This window comes from Anser cygnoides, chromosome 17, assembly GCF_040182565.1.
Source record: "Anser cygnoides isolate HZ-2024a breed goose chromosome 17, Taihu_goose_T2T_genome, whole genome shotgun sequence".
NCBI lineage: Eukaryota > Metazoa > Chordata > Aves > Anseriformes > Anatidae > Anser > Anser cygnoides.
This window is the reverse complement of record NC_089889.1, coordinates 8014587-8037279: the sequence shown is the minus strand read 5'-3', so window position 1 is coordinate 8037279 and position 22693 is coordinate 8014587. Positions and strand designations below refer to the sequence as shown.

Genomic DNA, 22693 nt, shown 5'->3' with positions numbered 1-22693 from the left:
TATTGGTACCCAAATACCCAAATCAGACACCCTTGAACCCCAGTGCTCCTTGCTCCTTCTTTCCAGTGGAGAGAGCTTCACCTGGTGGCAGCCACTTACAAATACAGCTTCTAGACAGACAGGAAACCTGTTTCTCTTCTTCTTTCCCCTACTTTAGTCAGAATAAAGAACACACTTAAAGCAAAACATTTCTTTTATACCATGCCTTCTACGAGCAAGCCAGCAGAGGATGTATGTCTATATACACACATATAATATAGTGTTACAGCAACTCTAACTGAACATAATGCACAGAATTAAATTGATTTACCACAATATTGACCAAGGATACTGCTCCTTCTCAGTGATATCCTTTTTATAGCGCTCTCAGCCAAACCTCCAAAGGATCAAAAACAAACAAACAAACAAAAAAAACAGGTTCCATGAAAGACCACCTTTAAAAAAGCACTGGCTTTTTCAGCACAGCTGAAGACTATCCTCTCTGACTGGGGTGGAAATTGAGCCCAGCAGGTGATTTGCACACCTGCACTTAAGTGTTATCTTCAGGCTAATTGGGTTACTAAATATTAGACATAAAGATGATTTATGTTCACAGTTACATTTCTAGATGTGTATTTTAGGGTGTATGATGAATCTGGCCATCCAGCTCCTGATTTTTGTCTCTGAGCCCTGCAGAGGGTAGGTACACAGTGTTTGTGTTGCGCCCCTACACTGGGCGAATAGGATGAGTTACCTGCTGGGGCCTAGCTGCTCTCTTGGCAGGGCCCAAGAAGTAATCTGCATGTGAAAAGACCAGTGAAATGCTGAGCCTGTACAGCACAGTAAATGATGTCTTCAGATTCATCTCACCCAAAATGCTCATCTAGACAAAGCAAACAGCAAAGAGTTTTCATTTAAAAAAAAAAAATCCAAATCTTTTTACTGAGGAATGGTGGCCTCTTGGTTCTACGCCTCTCAGTAAGAGTGATCCTCAGCTCTGCTAGGCAGGCACCAGTCATAAATTGGCTTTTGCTTTTTAGCTTTTAAAATCCATTTGATGAATTCAGTCCCCTGTCAGAAGGTAACAGCTGAGATAGCAACCACACCTCTCTGTATGGGGACTAGTGTGAGGAAATGGAGGGCAGGGCTGATGATGCAAGAGGAACCAGTGTCTTTAAGGTGGCTTCTGAGGAACACAGTGTCCCCAGGAGGGTCATGGCTTTCTAAGTCCTGTTTGGTTTAAGTCATCGCTCAGCCTTTGGCTAATTTACACCTATGACCTGTTACTTCTATTCAGACAAGTTCCAGAGGAACAGGTTTGAGTAAAGACTAGCAGAGTACTATCATGGACGTTTAAGAATCACTTTTTTTTTTTCTGAAAGATTTTCAGAAATCTAGAAAATACATTATTCATCTCGACAGTTGTTCCCAGTACATCTGTCTCAAAACCATCAAAATAATAAACCCTGAGACAGCCTGAAAAGGCTTCTGAGGAGAAGACAGCTGGATTATAAATGTATAAATAAAGTTTCTTACTTTAATCAAATCTGAGACTAGGAGCTCAATATTGAAACAAATTTATCTGGAGCCTGAATACACCCTCTGCCAGCTTCCTACAGAGAAGCTCATTCTTGTCTCTGCCCATCCTTTTCCAGTATGACATCATAACTAAATACTTTCTTTGATTTGTAGAAACTTATGAGATTCCGTTTATCAGAAACAACAAATGACAAGCTTTTGGTCTCTCAGGACTTTTAAATCCAGGACATGGTGGGATTTATTTCAGAGCCTCTTTAAGGACTGCATAAACTGTGGGAATGTGGATGTTGCATTCTTCTCATGACAGTCATATTCACACAGCTGAAAATTAAAAATACATATAGCGTTGTGAAACAGGAGGCTTATATGAACAACAGGTGAATTCAACAGAGCAATTCTGCTCATATGCAAAGATGGTGAGAATGGTTTTATGTGCTCAGCTCCTGATGATGCCAATTTTACACCTGTCTAGACATCATATTCTCCTGCTAAAACATGTTTTCCACCTGAAAAAACATTTCTTATGTGAAATTGGCTCTACTCTTGGCCTTATGTCTCTTGTTCCACTCACCACAGACATCGAGAACAGATTACTGCCTTTCTCTTTGTTTTAATTCTTTGTATTCTCTTGATTCTTCCCTAACTCAGACTGAAGAGCACCACTTAATTTAGTCTTTCCTCCTGAATCATGCATTTTTTTAGACTTCTGAGTCTCTTGTTGCTTGCTTCTGGATTTCATCCAGTGGGCCTCATCCCCCCCTTGGAGTTTTGTTTGACAAAACACATCTGGAGCCTACCAAGAGCCTAGCAGAGTGGAAGAATTATGTTTTGCACTGTGAAGTTTAGTACTGTAATCTGTCAGATATCTTCAGTGTAATGAAGCTCTAGGTATTTGATATATGCAGTTAGTGGTAGGATTTTTTTCTTATATAACTGAAAATTCCCAATTCACTGTAAAAACTGAAACTGAAGAAACAAAGTAAAACTGCTGTCCAGTGAAGACAGTGAATCCCATGCAGTATACTGGAAGAGAAACGAGTAGAAATTGTATTCCTGTGTCTTGTCCTGGGAAAAGAGCCACTGAAGAAATCACTCACTTGCACTAAAGGCCTATTTTTAAAGTGTTTTTAAAACCTTTTCACAACAAGTTTTGTAAATGATCTTTACTTATTATTTTCAGGACAAAAACCTAAAAAGAAGTGTCACAAGCCCAGCCTCTGTTTCTGACTGGCTGAATTCTAATCCAACGGCTGTAGGAGCAGACACGGTTGAGAAGGGGAATATTCAGATGGAAAATCATTATCCCAGACAACGCACATGGAGTGCCCGCACTTTCCATGACTTCCTGGCTCCCTTACCACAGTTACAGAAAAAATGGTGTAGCTGGACCACCAACAGTCCCTTCACAAAGCTGGTTGACAACAGTGTAAGTCTTGCTAAGAGAGGAGTATGGGGTGGTCAGGTTTTGTGCTCTGTCCGCTTGCTGATGGGCCATGTTTTCCCCTTGGCCTACTGCTTTGCCTCTCCAACCTGCAAACGCAATGCACTTTCCATACCATCTTGCTTGGTGTACGGGAAACTCTTTTGTCTAACCATATTGTAATTTATTTAGGCTTTCCTGAATTGCTAAAATGCTGCATTCATTGAGATTTCTGACATATTCCCTTTTTCCTGGCTATACCTTACATTAATTTTGACATATTACTATTGCATAGCAAGGAGGCCATAGGTGTGGGAGGGATATCTAGGTCTCACTGATGGTTATCAGCAAACCAACAGCAATTGTTACAAAGTTAACAGAGGATGTTCCTTTTTCTTTTAGGGTAATACCATAGGTTTTTGCAAAAGAAAGCATCTTACCTTTACCCTAAGAAGGAATTTTAACTTTTAGTTCCCTTGGGATCGATGTTTCTTAAGAGTTTCTTTTCAAAATATGGCTACCAATTTATTATTATTTTGTACAGGGTTTCTTAAGAGTTTCTTTTCAAAGCATGTCTACCAATTTATTATTATTTTGTACAGGCTTTTCCTACAGCTGCAAGAACCCAAGGTGTTCCAACCAGAAAGGTGATTTCTGCCACTGAGATAGAAGGAGCTTCAGAGACTGTTTACTCTGATTCATCTGCCAGCAATGCCTCATATCCCCTCACTCTGTCTGCACAAAGGCAGCGGAAGCTAAGCTCCTGCAACTTGAAGAAATCCAGGTTTGGGAACCCTTACTTTGGATTTTTAGCTGGTTCCCCTGACAGCAAACGTGTGAGGCCCTTGGATCCCTCAAGACATCTAGGGGTAGTATCGCCAGGTAACAGCCAAAGCCCCACAAATACTCTAGAGAGCTCCAACACCCTGAAAATCAACTTGGTCAATGGTTCAAAAACAAAAGAGCTTGTGGTAGAAACAGATAAAAACAAACCGGTTTTTGTTATTTCTGAAGAAGGAGATGATCAGCAGCCTCTGGTCTTAGCAGAACATCTTAACCAATGTGGAGATCACCTCTCTGAGCAAAATGCTGTGTATGCACCAGCTGTGCCAGACAAACAGCCCGTGGTTCTGACTGCTGAGGGCAACAGTTCTGCCACGTTCATGTCAAATCTTCCATTTTGGGCAAAGTCTCCCAGTTTATACAAAGGTCAAGTGAAGGCCCCTAACTCTTCCAGGGACCAGCAGAGCTTGTCGGCAGTAGATGCTAATACTAGTGAGACCTCACAGAACTTTGATACCTTAGCTGCTCCTACAATATGTGAAGCCTCAGTCCAATGATGCTCTCAGAAAGACTGAACCATCAGTTCACATAAACAGAGGCAGCAGGCACATGATCTGAATGGAAGTGGTGCCAAGCATGGTAGCCATACGTGGACACAACTTTGTTAAGAGTGATCTTTGCTTCCCACCTGTCGGCACTGGGATTATAGCTATATGTACCACAGCACAAATGCCATCTTCCTTTTTGCTCATTAACAAACCTATTCTTCTGCATGGAATTTTGATGTGTTTTATTCAAGGAAGCATCCTCTGAAAAGGTATTTCATACTGCAGAAAATCTTTTCTGGAATGAGACATGGATGTCATCTGAGACAGTTACATCATGGCTTATATCTGAAATGTAAATCAGTCCTCTGTCACTGTGGTACCACTTGAGTCTTTCTGTTAGAAGCTATGAGTTAAATTCTGCTCGTAGGTGTGCCTGTACAATTCAAGCCTTGCCAAGCCAAGGGTAAGAATTCAATCATGCATGTCTGCATACTGTTTTGTAAACAATTTTAAACATTTCATAACTTCTGCACTCTAGCTCAAAGCGTACCAAGCATTAGCATCTCTAATATTAAAGACCATGAGTATCTCTCTCATATCCTAACTCTTTAGAGTGCAGACGAGCTAAGAAAGTCTGACTAGCTTTATTTTTGTTAGATCTACATAGGCTTAAACACTTCAGTCCACTATGTTTTAAGGTGACTCCTCATGGCAACAGGAGCATGTGTACAAAAACACTGAAATACTTGCTTGGAATAGTCTTCAGTATCCAACACTTGGATATTTGCAGCTGCTCTGATCCTATATCCACCAGCTATTTATTACTGGTAACGCACATTAACTAGAGAAACTATTTCCCTTCCTTTAGCAGGCAAGACTTAAAAGACAAAATTAAGTGTGGCAAACTTTGAGTGCTCATTCTCTTTAAAAATGAACTACTAAGTAGCTGTGCCCCCGATCACAAATCCAGCACATTCAATAGAGCACTGAACCAAAGGGAAGCCTGCTTGTCCTATCGCCTTTAATAACCCAATCATTATTTTAATGCCTCCTGGTGATATTTCCCTGCCTTTTCAAGAGAATCCTGAATATTCAACCCACAACTTAGAATTATTGTGCTTTCTTAAATGAAAGAAACTCCCAATGAAGCTGTATTTTGCAACTTGAATCGTTTTGTTTTCTTAAAAAAAAAATCCCTATAAAGTTGTATTTTGCAGCTGATGCAGGACATTGTTCTAAGGCAACAGCATGTCATAAAACAGGTGCCAGAAAGAGATCTCCCATACAAGTCTTCTCCTATATTAGCTACACTGTGCATCGCGTTATCTTAATCCTTCTATGTGAAGGCATTTAAGTCGGATTCCTGGAATATTTAACTGAATTATTTATGATTCCACCTGCTATTACAGCTTCCATCTGCCACTTATTGTCTGAGATATGCAACACAAGATTGTAGGTTTTGCCTAATATTTTGTGTACTTGTTTACGTAGACATATAAGGCTTGCATCTAGTAGCAGTGGAAGTAAAAACGTATATGCCCTTTAGCAGTTGACTCAAAAATGAACAGCAGACAAATGTCAGCATTTATTATTACCAGACTGCGTTGAGTAGTTTTGAAGCACAAGAGTCTGGCTCCAAGTTTTTTGTTTGTTTTGTTTTTTTAAATTAATGTTACATGAATCAAAGGGAAGAGTTAATATATTTACGACAAGAAAATATTTAAACATCTACAGTACTCTAATAACTTCCACCATGTTAAATTCATACACATTGTAAATCAGAGCCAATGCTATGTTACTTATTACATTTCTGGAGACTGAATTACTAAAATCTACTTTGGAAAAGTATTTGTGTTCAGTTACTGACAATACCTACGTGTGAAGGGCTGGGAAAAGTGACTTTTTCAATAAAAGAGTGTTTAACTATTCATTTCTGCAATGTAATGACACAGTTTATTTTGCTGCAATACTAAGTTGTATATGCCTTGCCCCAGAGTACCAGGCCATCTTGTGATGTACACCAGTACAGCAGCCCTACTGCTGCAGTTGCTGCAATGAAACGAGCACAAAAACTGCTGCATGGCTCAGTCAAATACTCAAGGTTTTGATCCTGGTTTGTCCTCAGTAACCCAGCTAGGTAACAAGGGGGTTGTTTACATGGACTTTCTTTACTACCTACCTTTGTAACCAAAGAGCAGACTTCTAAATCTGCAAAGACTGCTGCCAGAGGATGGTTTCTGTGGGAGTTTGGGTTTCCTTTCATATACTGCTCATTTTATCACTGAGTAGCGCTTCTGTCATTGCCTGCTGTAGCAATACATAGCCAGTTATACCTGAGACACTAAATTGGACACCGCATGATCAGCAAGGACTACGTGTGCATGATGAGAGGCTCTCCTGAACTTGAACCGTATGCAGTATTGAACAATGCTGCTTGTTCTCAGAGCAGGGGTGGCAGACATCCTACACTATACAAAGATGAAATCTTACACCCCTGAAAGATAGCAAAGCCTAATGCCAAACCAGCACCCGCTGCAGATGCACAGAATACCATCCCCTCCCTCCCGTTCAACCCTTATCAGCCAGGAGCACAACATATGGGAGACTTAAGCTTAAATTCCTGACCTGCTTTTTCAAGTTCTTATTATTTTTAGGCAGATCACCGAAATGCCCTGCTACAGAGGTATTTGCATTTTGTACCTGCAAAGAACAGGAAAGAGATTTTCCTCCTCTTACAGCAAAGAGGAACTATTTTGAAATTCTCCCCACCACACCTCCTCCCGCCCAGCTCTGGGTGGAATAAAGTGCTTTAATGCTTTCAGCTGTAAATATTGACTAGGATTAGTTCTTAAACAGGAATGTTTCTGTGCCACTTAACTTCCTCCTAACAGCTATATTACTTTTGAGAGGAGATACACTGCAACTTTTTAATGAGAGAAAACCTCACAGCTCGTGGACTTGAGATGCAGTTTTACCTTTGTGGTAATGCAGTCACTTCACTGTGCTATTTTGCATACTGTAACTAAGCAGCAAATGGGATAAGCATGCTAAACACTTGCTGAAGAGGAAGAAAAATTTTCCTATTCAATTGTGAATTAAATTATGTCTTAAAATCTTATAGATCTAACAAAAAGTTTTTTTCCCCCACTAAAATTGGATTTGAATAATGTACACTAAAAAAAATAATATTCTGTAACATGCTGGGCACTCCCTCCAGCCAGTGTGTTATGTAGATTGAATAGGACATTAAAACAAACAAGCAACAAAAACAAAACAAAAACAAACCACACAGAACCAGAACTGTGGGCATTCCTTTTTTTTTTTTCATTGTTGGAAATAAGAGATTCAAAATAAAAGCTTGAAGTTATATAAGCTGACAAGAATCCTTTGTGCCAGGTTGGTTTTTTTTTTTTGTTTGCTGTCAGGCAGCTAAAATGGTTGAGAATGGAGGCTCAATGGGAAGAAATGAAAGATTAACCATGCAGCTCATGCATCCTAACCTCAAGGACACAGACTAAAATTCAGCATGACTTTGGTTAAAGCAGAGCATTGTGGTTGGTTTAGGTAGTACCTAAACTACTGTCACTATGTAGATGGGGGGGTGGTGGCAGTGGAAATAAAAACAAAAATTCATTTATAACTTGCTAGCAGAAATATGAGCTGAAGTTTCCTTTCAGAAACCTACCTTTTCTTTAAGAGCAGTTGGTTATAAAACATCCTACTCTTAACTGTGGGTTGTTTTTTCTTCCCCTCCACGAGAAGGGCACATGAGTCATAACTAAACACGTTGAGTTCAACTATTCCAAGCAGTCAGCTACTAGATCTTATTCTACACAACTGAAGATTAATTTGGATTGCAAGGAAAAAGATAAGTCCTAAGCTAACACTTACCTAACGAAAGCGAGCAACTGAAACTCAGCAGGACTGAAAAGAATACCCAACAGAGACCAAATCTAGCTTCAACATATATTCATGGTGTGTCTAGAAATGTCTTTGATGTTAAACCTCATATGGCACACTTAGCATTTTTTATAATTCATTTCCTATGGAAACTAATGAGCTTAAGGGTGAAATTACCTCATTGAAAGTCAAAATGGTGAAGTGTGAAGAAAAGAAGGATGACCTGAAAAGCAGATTTAGTAGCAATCTCTGCATATTAAGCATTGCTATGGGAAATAGTATAATTAGTTTTCTTCAGAAGTTATTCCTTGGAATTGTGTAAGTGGTATTTCAGCTCCCAAACATCATGCAGAAAGAATGTTAGATAAAATAGGTAGAAAAAATGCAAAATCCCCACACATTCTTTTTAAAACCAAAAGATCCTTTTCCTAGCTTCCAGTAACGCAGAGACTGTTGGTTTATTTTTAGAGGGCAGACTGTACAAAATAAGGCCCCCTTCCAGCAGAATTTTGTAAGAGACCATAAAAAAAAAAGATTTTCAGAGCATAATTTAGAATGGAGCATTCTCAACCGCCTAACTCCTTGTACTTGAATCTACTTACTTCCCTAAGCTCTTTCTGTAGGCTAAGCCATCTGCACTACACAATTCTACCAAAGATTAGAAATTGATATAAAATGGATGCATTTTTTTGTAAAATGAATGAGCTAATGCTTGACCTTCAAAACCAAGATTCTATTAAATTCCAAGAAAACTGTACAGAGCTTAAACACAAATTATCCTACAAAGTTGCTGATACTTGAGATACTGAGGACTCTCAAATTAAAACCAACTGTTGAGATTAGTATTTTGTCAGCTATTGCAGTTGCAAAAGGCCAAGTTTTTTCTCACAAGCTTGATACCCTTTTCTTTATGGGGGAAGAGCTCTGAAGTGCTTATGTTGTGCCAGCACTGATCACTTGGTAGGGCATTAAGTCCAAAAATCAACAGTGTCCTCTTAAACTAAATTAGTTACAGGTCATTTGGTGATATAATGGAGCATAAAACACTTAAAACCACAAATATACGTGCAGGACAAATGAAAACCATTAAAAGATTTAAGGTCTGTCAGTTTGTCTTTAAGGCATACAGAACAACGTAGCATTTTCACTCTTTTATTACTTAACCGTGAGTTTGAGCCTCTCTTAAACTTAGTCTGAAGAACAAATGACACTTGGGTTAAGAACAGCAGTATAGATAGGCTACAACAAGTTAAAGAAACCTAGCTTCAAGTGTGGGAACAACAACACCACAAAGAATCCTAGAATGCTAAGCTGCAACTGGAAGTTCAACTACTCTGGCCTCACTGTCCGTAGCATCACGCAGAAAGGACTGCAAACAAGTCCTTCTATTTCTTCAGCAGGGGAATAGTTCTATTTAAAAAAGTCCCATTAATAGCGGCCATTTGAAATCTTATCATTTATGTGCATTAGATCATTGAAAATCCTGAAGGTATAAAGATTAGCACAGTATGACATTCATTTTCTCTAGTCCGCTGTTAAGGTTGGTAGTGTTATAATGCTGTTATAATGCTTGCCATGTCAGTCTCTACAATGTAGCAAGAAATATAAGTTGTATCCACTTTTTTTAAGTGAACTTTTTTTCCTTACTAGTATCTTGAAGTCACCTTGTTTGCAAACATTATACTTTTTAAACTTCCATTATTTGCTACAAATCCTGTAGATCTACTAATGATCCCTTGTGGTATAAACTTTCAAGTGTCAGATTGAGTTTCGATTGACAAAAAACCTCATGTCATTTTCAGTTACTACAAGTTCAAGGATGATACTTCATTGTAAAATCTCAACATTCGAATAATTGCTAGCTTGACCAGTCACGAGAAAATGTCACACACATCTATTTCTGTGGTGAAAGAATATGCCACAGAAGAAACAGAAACAGACAACTTCAGTGAATATTTTTTGTTGTTTTGTGTTTTTTTTTTTTTAATTAATAACTTCTTAATTCAAGAAAAAAAATAAATCACAAAAGAGAACTGGAAGAACTACACTCCACCTTCTTTATAAAAGAACTTTCTCAAAGAGACTATGTACCTTATTCACCACTATGTCAAACTCTATCATAATTACCCTGGTTCTCACAACATCTATTCTACTACATTTCATGCTTAGCTTCCAAATATCTCTTATAAAGGAGGTGGGGGTGTGCTTTAGACAGGTTAAAAAATATGCTGCACCTTTACAGTATTTAAACAATTACACCAAGCATAGTTCATACATTTATCACATTAACTATCACCTGGTAACCATACATTTAAAAAGGTCTAACGTATAGAGTATGTAATACCCATGACAGATACTCTTACTTACTTAAGAGCATATAAAGATCAGGATTTATTCACCCTCCCCATCTGCAAGTTAACTTCTCATCTCTTCCTGGTACAATACAAATGATAAAAAAAAAAAATCCCTTCATTCCATTGCACTACTGCAACCCTATATGCATAGAAAGGCAGATCAATTACCTATAACAGGGAAAAAGGGTTTTTTAAAAGGAATTTGAAGAACCTCTACTGCACAGGTAGTTTAGATGTTAAGTACATAAGTTCCAATTTTTTTCCAGATTTTTTGTCACATAATATATCCCTATACAAACATAACTTCAGTAAGTGCAAGCGAGGTTGTACATAGTACTGTAGATACTACTTTTGACCAAAAAAAAAAATCAGCACAAGAGGCTTGAACACTAGCACAGTGACAAGTCTATGCTGAAAGCCCATCTGGGGTGTGGGAAGTGGTGAATGAGAATGCAAAGCACATTTCTGCATATAATGTGCAAAGGCTTGATCTCTACAACTGCACTCATTTTGCTACATGCACAGCCAGAGATGAAAAATGAGATCAAAAACAGTTGGGAATGGTTGTCCTGAGAAGATACAAATAACCATTAAAAAAATCTAAACATAAAATACAAATACAGAAGCAACAGAACATTGTTAATAATACTAAAAGACAGAAACACACTGTTGTTGTTAAAAGAAGTTTCAAGTATTATTCCAGATCCAATTTCAACCCTACTCACAGGAGAAAATGCCCAGAGACTAGGAAGAGAAGTCCACACCAAAGTGTATTTTTAATAGCATACGGACATGGTCAGCAGACCCAGCCTTGCGGCAGCTATTTTAAAAAATAAAAATCTAAACATAAATGCATAATTTTAATTAGCATTCATATTAAGATGTGCATTACTGGAAATAGTTTTTGTTTTTTAATTCACTGACACCAGTAGACGTGATGTGCTGCATCATTTGTGCTCCATTATATCGCAAGATAGTGTGCAGACTTTTTAACGTTGCAGTATAAATCCTACTCACAAGTAAGGCATACTTAAAAACGACATGGTATCTACAGAGGTAACTTTGTATGCTTTCTTCTCTTTCTGTTTCACTCTCTTCTAAGTATGATGAAAAAGAGAAATTGGTCCCAGCTGAGCTTTGTGAACATTAACTACGAAATTATTATGAAACAGTTCAGATCAAATCATTTGGGGGAGCAGGGAGGGGTGGTGGTGTTTTTTTTTTTTTTTTTAAATGATGCATGGGACATTTCCTGAATGAACTCTGCAAAAGGCATGAAAATAAGATCTATGTTATTTATGTCAGCAACACCAGCGTTCCCCTTCATCATCCCTATCCCTAGCCAGAAATGCCTCCATATTGCTACAATTTGTCCAAGTAATTATTTTCTGTAAGATTGTTCTTCCCAGTAAAGCCGCTATATTCAGTTTTAAATTATAGCTTTTTCTACATTTTTTACCAGTGTATGCATGCTAGAGAACAGCTGCATGGCAGAGGTACATACTTAGCATACAATATCAAACCAAAAAAGAAATACAAAAAAATGAGCCAGTGTCCTACTGGCTGCTGCTCTATGTCAAAAGCACGGTTTGGTCTTCTGATATAAAATACTACAGAAGTAATATTAGCAGAAGTCTGTTTTGCTTCAAGTATTACCCCAACTTTAAATGTGATTTTCAAATTTTTGTGCAATTATTTTTGTAATTTAACGTGAATAAAAACCATCAACACAACAAAACTAAGAAAAGAAACTGTACTTCTTCCACTATAACACTGCACATAGGGTAGAAGCTTTAAGCTGAAACAGCTGTTTAATGGACGGAATTTCTTTTTAAATGAAGATTAATGTATTTCTAGCCCAAATGCAAAGGGTAGTGACAAAATATCAGACTACCGCAAAATGCAGTTACAAATATACACTGACAATTTCCTTCTTAAATATTAATGGCTCTTGAAATAATCATCAGATACTTATACAAAACATTTCTATTTTAAGTCTAAGGATTTTACGTAGTTTCTTCACAAGTAGTGCAAATACACTCCTTATTCTTAGGTCTTCCCAAGATATGGCTGGCTTTTGTGTGTGATTTCTGTATGTGTTCTTCACTGAAGTGATACAGGGACACTGTAGTCATGAGGATGGAATGCAATGCTTGCTGACTTTCTTGGAAAAAAATCTACCTTATTCATATACAGCTGTAAAATTCTACAAATTAAAAAGTTCACACCAGATTACCTGATGCAAAAGTTATTGATTCCCTGCTACTGGGAGAACTGAGAAGATCCCCTGAAACCTTAAACTGTACAAGCAGTATAACAAGTTTTTGTCCCCTCTCTACAGACTACAAGTATTCAGTTCTTGAATCGTGTTTGTTCACAAATGTGATTGAATTTCCTGAAATAAAAAAAAAGAAAATATTAAAATGCAACACAGTTCTCAGAAGTCAAGCAACACAGAAGTCAGCATCTTTCACGGGGTATTTTAAATGTTTAAAACCGAACATTTACACACTAACAGTGTTTTTAAGAACCTGTTTAGATCAAACTCTACTAACATGTTATCTGTAACAGGATTTTCAGCATCTCTTCTGCCTAACACTTGGTAGTTTTATTATGCATACAGAAAACGTGTTATTAAAAGCATTCCTCTATACTTCTGCATACTTCAAGTCCAGAAGGCAATTAAAACAGGAATCAAGAGAATTCATTTTGTCCTGAGAGACATAGGTTATTTTTAGTAGGCAGCATTACACAACTCACTGGGAATTAGTATTAAGCAGTCTAATAATACATTTGAGCACAAATATGTTCTTTTGCTGGCTTACAGTCTTCTTCTGGTGATAAAATATAAGTAACGTTTTTCTCATTCTATATTATTTAGGTTCTATGGGAATGGCAAGCCTGTCTGCCTGTTCTAAACAGATAGCACAAAATTCTATACAAGGTACTCCTTTTGAATTCTCAAAAACCTCTCACTATTCATTCTGCTTCTCTCTTTGGGTTATGTGTATCCCGACAAGTGAAACATGAGTTGGGGTGCTGAGTGTGTATATACATGTGTGGAAGAGAGAATGCAAATGAGACCATGAATTTTCTCCCCTCTTACCGAAACAGATGAAAGATTAGGAAGAAACCTTGCTTACATAACCAAACTACTTAACTGCTTAGCTCAATAACAAAACCATGACTGGATACCTAGGAACAGTATGACAGGTTTATTTGTGTTTATGGATTTTAATAGCTAACAGCAGCAGTCAGTGAAGTTTTAGAAACTGCTAATGGTTGAAAGAAAAGAAGTAAAAGGAAAAAAAAAAAATCAGTCATTTCCATTTTAGATGGAATTATCCACCAAAATGCAAAGGCACACACCTAGTAAGTGCTTTAATACCGAATTAACTCTCTAACATTTCAAAACAATACTTCCTGTGTGAACATATACAGTCCTGTAACATGAAGTTACAGGTAACGGTGGTGCTTCTGAATTAAATCTGCAACTTAAATTCCAAGTTATTTTTGAAAGGTATTTGGTAAAACCCTCTGAATTTGTAAATGACTGGGGATGAATATTTTAAAAGTCTTTCTTATGATCTGTAATAAGCTGTACAGACTGGTTATTTTCAACCCACAGTACCTGAAATATTAAAGGAATTATACTAAGTGTGCATGTTCACTGCAGCATTAGAAAGATGGTGCAAAATCTACTGTTCATTAAAAGCAGTTTCTCAATAAGGGGTTACAGCTCTTCTGTCTTGAACCACACTGAGAATTTAGAGAATACAGCAAGAAGGATTTTTTTTAACCTTCCCTGAAGCGAGTTAGCTGGTGGACAATTTTTGTTTTGTTTTTAAAATTCTCTAATATTTGTCTTAACACACATGCCTCTTCTTTTAAGAATGGCATTTCATTGGTTATCAGTGGCCTTGAATTTTTTTATTTTATTTTTTTTTTTTAAATCAAGGACCTTAGTTCGGATGGACATTTCACATGAATAACCAGGAGTCTACATCTCTTACATGTATTAAAACATTTGAGAAATAGAGCATTACCCTTTTTTCAGGCTCCGTATTTCATTTTTATCACGTGACAGATTTTGTTTTTAAGCCAAAAAAACAACCAAACAAAAACACTTTCTAAATTGTATAACTTACATGGCATGATGTGCTTTGACCTGAGTTCGACAGTTGCGCCCCCAGTAGCAATCAGGACGTGACGTGACAGTCACTACAAGAAGAAGAAATAAAATGCTACGTTTATTAAATAAACTATTGAATAAGGTGGTATATACTATTACACCACTGATAGTGCTGGTTACTGACCAGAGCAAACATTGTAAAGAAACAAGACATTTGCAAGAAACTGCAATAAACTATCTTGGTTCACCTTTCTAGAAAGGAAGAAAACACTCAGTAAAGGACCAAAAAAGAAAAAACATTCCGAATCTCATACAGACTTACGATAAAAAGATTTGTTTCTCAGTGCTTTCAAGTGAAAGTTTAATACTTAGTTTAATAGACTAATGGACTGTTTAACGGACTTTACGGTTTAGGACACTGAGCATGTCTATATACATTTCCATATGAAAGAAAAACTAATCTGGGTAGTTTGTCATTCTTCCTTAGTTTTACATACATTATAACTCAGTGGTCCAGCAGGGCATTACACTAAAAAGAAAAGCAACACGAAGAAGAAACAAGCTAGACTGACTGCCTTTTGTTATGCACAGATGCAGAGTTCTCAATAGTTAAAGACATGGAAGCGGTTTCTAGCAAGAACTGACTGGACAAACGTAATGTTTAAAAGTAGACTGTTGGAAGAGCTTCTGTTCCCAACAGATTTGGGACTGACGGAGGCACAGTTGCTTGTATGCTATTTTATACTAAAACTGTAAATGCAAACAGATTTAGAATTAATTTATGAAAACATTCTTGTTCCTAGTTGAGAGCTGGTAAGAATATGAAGTTGTTCAGGAAATGTATCATCTTACATATTTAAATGAGAAAAATAAATTACATCAACTAGTTCATGATGAATCTATTCTGGATTTTACTGAGTTCCTCTTTTCACTAAGCAGATACATTTATTATATGCATAAGAAATCATATTGAAAGAAATGATCCCATTAGGGAGTCTGACAATAACTATATGCAAATTTAGCAGCTGACAAGTAAAGCAACCAGCATATTAGCTCTGCAAAAAGACTTCCACCAAGCTACATAAAGGTGCTAAAAAATTGCCCTACACCAGGACCTGTTAACCTGGAGAATATAAACACACATCTCATTTAAATCTAAGGCTTCAAACAGAAGATACAAGAATAAAACTAACTCTTTAACTGACTTTCTCTGTACTGTGCAAAGCTATCCCCACCTGGCAATTCAGCAACAGGAATATTCTGCCTGTACTGGTAGGCAAGTTCTCGAAAGCTGCGAAGGCCACAACAGTAGCAAAGCACTGTGTTCCCAGTAATTCTGTAATCTGGGGAGAAATCCAGTTTGTACATAATGTCAGTGTAAGGAATAAGAAATTAGACTTAACAAAAACATCATGACACTGGTTATATATACAGAACTTCAAACCTCTTGATAATATTACTTACTGAGTTATACATATACAAGGAGTTACACATAGACCAAAATGAACATTAACATACCTGACAACATAAAAACTCCTCTTTGAAGAGCTAACAGACTTTCATTTAACATATTTTTCCAAGTCAAACCCCTGGATGCCAGGTAATCCTAAAAAAAAAGAGTGATTTAAGCACTTAAATTAGAAAAATCTCCAACATTACAAGACAGACAAAGTCATTTACCACCAAATATTTCCAAATCTAGATCTAACTGGGCTTTCAAAATGGGATGATTCTGACTACAAATAAAAATACCTTTTCTTTAGCTTAATGAGCAAGATATTTTCAGATCACCAATAAAGTCTTTAGCTCAGTATCTTTTGTTCAGAGTATACCTACTTTTGCCAAAACAATGCAAATTGTTTTCAGTCACATTCTCATTTAAGTTGCATCATCTCCCTTCAGTCACATTCTCATTTAACTTGCATCAAGATTTCATCCAATCTTTACCTAATTTTGATAGCCTAGGCATGGCATGGACAAAATATTTTCCATGCATCACAAATACAATTTTAACTATTCTGGGAAAAAAAAACATTTTCCTGATATATTTTAGTGATTTATTTTTCTCTAATTAATATTTCAGATGTTACACTTTAGACTGTGGAAACTGACTTCCTGAACAAATACTTCAAACAAATACTTAAAGTAAAGTTCATGGATGATCTAACAACTAAACATATCTGAATTCTAGTCATTAAAACTCAAATTCACGAGTTATGGCAATTATTTTTTGTTAATTTGGGTGGTAAGGGAAGAGCTGCTGAATAGAACGTATCTACAGGATTCATGCCCTATTATACAAAGATGGGAAGAGCCAAATTACCACCTCAAAATACTTCCAGTCTAGATACAGTAACTACAGTCTTGGTCCAGATGAACATTCAGGGCTCATCTGACTTGCCTTCCAGAATCACATGCTGCAAGTGACACAATGCCATCACTTTAGTTGTCAGGCAGCACATAACTATAATTTCAGGAGTAAATCTTAAGCAATGTACATTTATTATTTTGCATCCTACATAAAGATTTTTAAGCATACCTTTAGGATATCTGACTCATAGTGGTTGTTATTTAGGACTCCATCTAAACACTTGTCACCAAGATTTATTTCTAATCAGAAGAAGAAGAAGAACAGTTACTATTTCTTCCCCAACCCTTCGGCCCTCAAACATTTTCTGAAGTTTCTTCTGTTTCCTGAAATAACGTGCACAAACTCATGTGAGCTCCAAGCACATGGCTGTGTTCAACATGTGCTAAAGCATGTGATACATAATTCCCAGTTGAAATCAAAGATAAAACATTAAGATTTTACAATTTCACCTTCAGTCCACAAGTAGTGGTGATCTACACAAATTAACAGTGTTATAAAAGCATATTCCATTAGCTTCAAACTACAGTCAAGTAATTTCAACTGCTCTAATGTATTTCTCATTTATTTTTATTTTTATTTTTTTTTAAATGTTGAGTTTCAGCAGTCTACATATTTAAGAGAGTAAGGTTCTTTTCCATTCAGTTAACACCAAATGTTCAGTGCTCTTGCATTGACTTGCACGATTCTCTTACCAGGCTGAAATACACTTTGATCCTTTTTATACTGGAAAGCATTTTGCTCGACAAGCACAGCTTTCAAGCTCAGTATGGTAAGGACACAAGAAATCAAATCCTCTCAAAGCTAATACACATTGCTCAAGAATTATTTGTTTGGAATGTGAGGACACAGCCTGTGTTTCCTTTTGCATGACTGTGTTTCAAACTAATCTATCATATTTCTTAAATTACCCGAAGTTCAAGACAGACAGAAATTATTGCAAAGAAAGCATGCTCATAAGAAACATTTTATCCCCAAATACCACAGAATGGTGCCAAACAGCCAAAACATGCCATCCGAGTGCAGCCCCAGTATAAGTGACAGAAGGGTTGCAGACAAACTGTACCTGTAAAATAACAAAGAAAACCCCTGTAAGGACTGCACACAACAAAACTCAATAGTCACTGTCCCTATAAAGCAATAATAATAGAGCCCTGATAAACCTGTTTTTTTTTTTTTTTTAAAAAAAAAGTAAAACTTTCAGATTTAAAATAAACTCTATAGAGGAATAATAAATTTTATTTCATGCGTTGACTACAAGAATCCAATAAAGAATACTCAAATAAAGAACACTCTTAAAAATAAACTTAAACTTCACTAAAATAAGGCAAGACTTAGTTTTGTAGCCAAACTTAAGAAAAACTTAAAAAAATATATATATACACATACATTGCTGAGGAGCAACATGAGGATTCTGTTCACGCTCTGCTCTTCGGTCAGGCATTGGCTGAAAGCAGCAGGTACATATTACGTGACTTCCTTGAGCAGGACACACATATTCCTGGACAGCTAGATGGATGGAAAAAGACAAAGAAAAAGGAACAAAACTATAGACTGAATGATGCACAGGATTGCAATCTGGACTAGGGATCTTAGTGAACACAAGATAAAAAAAAATTGCAAGTATCAAGGAAGCAGTATATATATATATATATTTAGAAAGATTCTTTAAAAGAACAGAAAAATTACATTAAGACTTCTAAACTACAGAGGTCTGTAAAAATATTTGAATACGTAAAACAATTTACAAATTATCGACCATCAGAAGTCTATCTGAACCACAGCCAAATTTCATGATATGTGCAAAGATAACTATGTGGAGTGGTGACACTCTCACAGTACTACTACAGTAAGCAAACTTAGTTCGTAACAGGTGAATGAGTTGGAATATCTTAGTTGCATACTTCTGTGAAGACTTTATGACACCAACCTGCAGGGAAGTTGGCAGATGTAGAGGGTGCATCTCCCAGTGCTTGCATTCCTCCTGCTTCTGTCTCTTGGCCTGTGCCAGGCAGAGTTGGAACAGAGTGTCTTCGATATCCTGGGCACTGTCTGCATACTATATATGGTTGACTGAAAAAAAGAAATAAGGTCATAGGAAATAACACCCAACAAATGCAAATATAACTCAAATCCCTATGCTAGACAAGGTTGGTCACATTCTTGAAGTTTAAATTTGGAATTTCTTCATCCAGTAACATATGGAAGTTTACATAACTCAGTACCTCACAGCTGTGAAGAATGCTTTAGTTGTAACATATAGGAAATACTATGAAAGAAAGGATTTTTAACAGCTTCAAAAAGAAAATTGAGTGGCGTGACTGGAATTGAGATGAACAAAAAAGAATGGAACAAAGTTGGAATAATTATCTACTGGAAGAGTTTTTCTGTTCTCTTCTAGACATACAGCAAAAAGTGTTTGCTGTTGGAAATGAGAAGCTATTTTCGTGCTTGGGAATCCCTAGGTCAAGCATCAGATGCTTCAGTAGCATATACCTGGTTAAAGCAGCATGCCTGACATGTAAGAAAGCACAATTATTGCAGCTAGACTCATAGGGTCATAGACTGCTTATCTCATAACAAGACCTTAGCCAGAAATCTATTTTCTGTAAAGCAACAGCCACAAAAGACATTTTCACACATCTCATATGAATCTGTTGTATTATTCCGGATAGAGCCCCTGGTAATAAACTGAATCTTGCTAGGCTTTGGGGTGTTCTGGTATTAAATATTTTTTGTTGACTGGTCAAAGTTCAGTAGGATGGCAGTAGAATTGCCGAGATAATTACTGGTAAGAATGAACTTACCTGAAAACAAAAGATTCATTCTGGAAATGATCATGGAAACAATATTAGCAATAACAGTGTTTGTGGAACTAGTTTAGTTTGTGGGTTTAGGTATTCAAGCATAAACAAATCTAATTTAATGCACCATTTGGATAGACATACCTGATATCTGAAGATTCACTATCTACATCTGACAATTCCAGTAAATCTTCAGAACTTCCTTCCTCATCTGAAAAAGATCTCCGCACCTTAGGTTGCAACATGTCTTGAGTAATTTTGTTTCGAGCATCCATGCTACGTACATCATCTTCATTACGACATTTATCTGCATGAAAACCAAATTCAGATTTCAAGAAAAGAGCACAGGATTCATCACATTTCTTACTCCCACCCTACTTTAACAATGTGGTTATTGCATTTTCATTTCCATAAGATTTATTCTTAGATAACAGTTCTAGAAGATCTTAGTTAAATTCCACTGTCTGCTAATGAGACTCTAATATCAGGCAAGTGAAGTTTTGTTTTCATGAGTCTATGATCAAAGTTAATTAAATCCATACTCAAGTATATTTTTCAGAATTATCTGAGTTTAGGCAGCCTAATCAGTCAGTGCCTCCTATTTGATAGAACTGATATTCTTCCCATGATTAAGTAGTAAGATAAAATTAAGAATTCCTAGCATATGCAGTTACAGCATTAAATCGCCTTTAATTCTCACCCACTACCTGAAATATTACAAGCTATTATGTCAGATTAAATGTAAGCAGTTGTTTTCTTACAGCCATGTCAGAGAAAACAGCAGAGTAGCATGACATATACAAATTTAACAGACAATAGTCTTTGCGCTTACATCAGTTACATACACAGCTAATGTGTGAAATACATCAGATTCTTTTACACACACTGTTCAACTTGCCTGGATGCTGAATTAGATAAGCTTCAACCAAGTTGTTCAATATATGATTTTTACAAATACGTTCTACTGGACAACGACACGTTGGACATAAAGAAGACCTCTCCATCCATCCTGAGTAGCAGGCAGCACAGAAAGTGTGCATACAAGGCTGCAAGCTGAAAAACACAAGCATGACAGCAATGAAAGCACGAAGTAAAATACAAATCTTTCAATTTTTTAGTTACATTCTTAACACTCAGAAGATATTTATGATGCGTTGAGATAATCAGAAAGACACAGTTGTAAAGCATCTGCTTGATTAAACTATATAGTTTGGAGGGGAGGAAAAAAAAGACTCAGAAGGGCTTGTGAATACCCTAAATATCCTGGGCACCTCAAGCAGTTGTCACTGAACTTATCTTAATATCACATGATTACAGCTTTTGTCAATCATACTTACCTTACACAGTCATGCAGCAGCTCTTGGCAGATAATGCAAGTTAATGTTTCTTCCATTTTATCTGGTTTCACATTTGATGTTTTTGCATCTTCAGAGCCAATTTTAATTATACATTCACTTGGAGCTGCTGCTGGAACATTTGGACAGGAATCTTCATCTACAAAGGCAGAAGACTCCATAGTATTTTTTTTAAAATTATTTTTTAATTGTTAAAAAAAAGACCTGACAGGTGTACACTAATTCACGGTTCACTGACAGTGGCCCCACTAAAGGTTCTTGCTTTACACATAACAGTTTCTGCTAAAGAAGTCGTCATTTTCACTGGACCAGAAAACAAATAAATGAGAAGAAATTGAAAATGGACTGATGACAGCTGACCTGACTCAATCTGCAGATAGGAGGAGAGGGGGCTAAGTGTTACTTTCCTTATTTAATACAATACTAAAACATAGAATTACATTGTGAGGAGGGAAAACATTACCTATCCCACGCTAACCTAGCCTTTCAATCCTCCTTACATTTGATAGGTGTGCATTTTCAATTTACTTCACTTTAACAGAAATCTAATAATCTGTGCTTATTTTTCTTAATCTCACGGGGCTTCTTTAAAAAACTTAAATTAGAAACTTAAAGCTATGTCTAAGTGTTTTAAACTAACTTTCAACAATAATCTTAGAGTGCAGAGTAGGTTGCAGAATAGTGCAGTATACTAGCCTTCTTTTAGTTTCTTCTTAGCAGGTTCCAAAACTTCCTCCTCCCCTGTTGTTTGAGCATCTGATTCTGCTTTTTCTTCGTCATTGATTTCTGAAGCAATTGCAGAAGTTTCAGTGTTGTCATCAAGCTTCTCACGTTCATCATGCAGTGCTCTTAGACACACAGATTCTAAGATTGGGAAAGCAGGCACAGGAGTGAAAACTGAGGATTGCGATCCTGCAAAATAAAAACAGAAGATTGAACATAACTGCATACAGATATGGGACGTGAAAAAAAAATTATTCAAATGCTGATGATGCACATGCATCAATTTCAACAGCTGAATAGAAAAAAGTGGTGCAAAAGCACAGAAGTAATATCTGCTTAACTACACTACAGGCACACTGAGCCAATCTAACTGGAAGACCTGAAAATAAGGCTATTAGCTGTGTAACCCTACTTAAAACACCCACAACTAACCCTTCTCTAAAGTATAGGGTATTTATTCAAAGACTATTATTTTCTGACAAAGATGCTAGGCAGAGGATTTATACAATATTGATAATATTCAACAGGTCAGGAGCACAGCAGAGCACAAAGCTTTATTTCCATATATTTCAAACGAGTGGAAGAAGTCCCAATGAATTGTTGACAAATGCCATTTTTCAGAGAACTACTCTTACTCCAGTTCTATCACAGAAGTTACGCAGCACTGGGGTATTAACACTTGCCAATACAAGATCACAGACAAGGGATTTACATGGTATATTTTGGCCTTAGAGCTCTAAGCAAGAGAAAGGGGTCTGGTGACTGGCAGCAGAAACAGTGACAACTAC

At 36.8% G+C, this 22693-nt stretch overlaps 2 protein-coding genes across 7 annotated transcripts in view; one reads left to right on the top strand and one right to left on the bottom strand.

The window, feature by feature from the left end:
• The window catches only part of LOC106031230 (uncharacterized), a 32704-nt gene extending 26505 nt beyond the window's left edge, over positions 1-6199 (top strand). For all 4 annotated transcript variants that reach the window (XM_066979126.1, XM_066979125.1, XM_066979123.1 and 1 more), the window contains 2 exons: positions 2699-2944; positions 3541-6199. In XM_066979126.1, the coding sequence (XP_066835227.1) occupies positions 2699-2944; positions 3541-4278 (984 nt within the window). In that variant the 3' untranslated portion in view covers positions 4279-6199. The remainder of the gene's footprint in view (positions 1-2698; positions 2945-3540) is intronic.
• CHFR (checkpoint with forkhead and ring finger domains) overlaps positions 5842-22693 on the bottom strand; it is a 28629-nt gene continuing 11777 nt past the window's right edge. For all 3 annotated transcript variants that reach the window (XM_013173499.3, XM_048063741.2, XM_048063740.2), the window contains exons 7-18: positions 21879-22094; positions 21165-21321; positions 20726-20880; positions 19972-20134; positions 18954-19096; positions 18413-18532; positions 18006-18089; positions 17195-17265; positions 16174-16261; positions 15891-15998; positions 14672-14744; positions 5842-12918 (exon numbers count right to left, since the gene is read on the bottom strand). In XM_013173499.3, coding sequence (XP_013028953.1) covers positions 12876-12918; positions 14672-14744; positions 15891-15998; positions 16174-16261; positions 17195-17265; positions 18006-18089; positions 18413-18532; positions 18954-19096; positions 19972-20134; positions 20726-20880; positions 21165-21321; positions 21879-22094 — 1421 coding nt within the window. In that variant the 3' untranslated portion in view covers positions 5842-12875. The remainder of the gene's footprint in view (positions 12919-14671; positions 14745-15890; positions 15999-16173; positions 16262-17194; positions 17266-18005; positions 18090-18412; positions 18533-18953; positions 19097-19971; positions 20135-20725; positions 20881-21164; positions 21322-21878; positions 22095-22693) is intronic.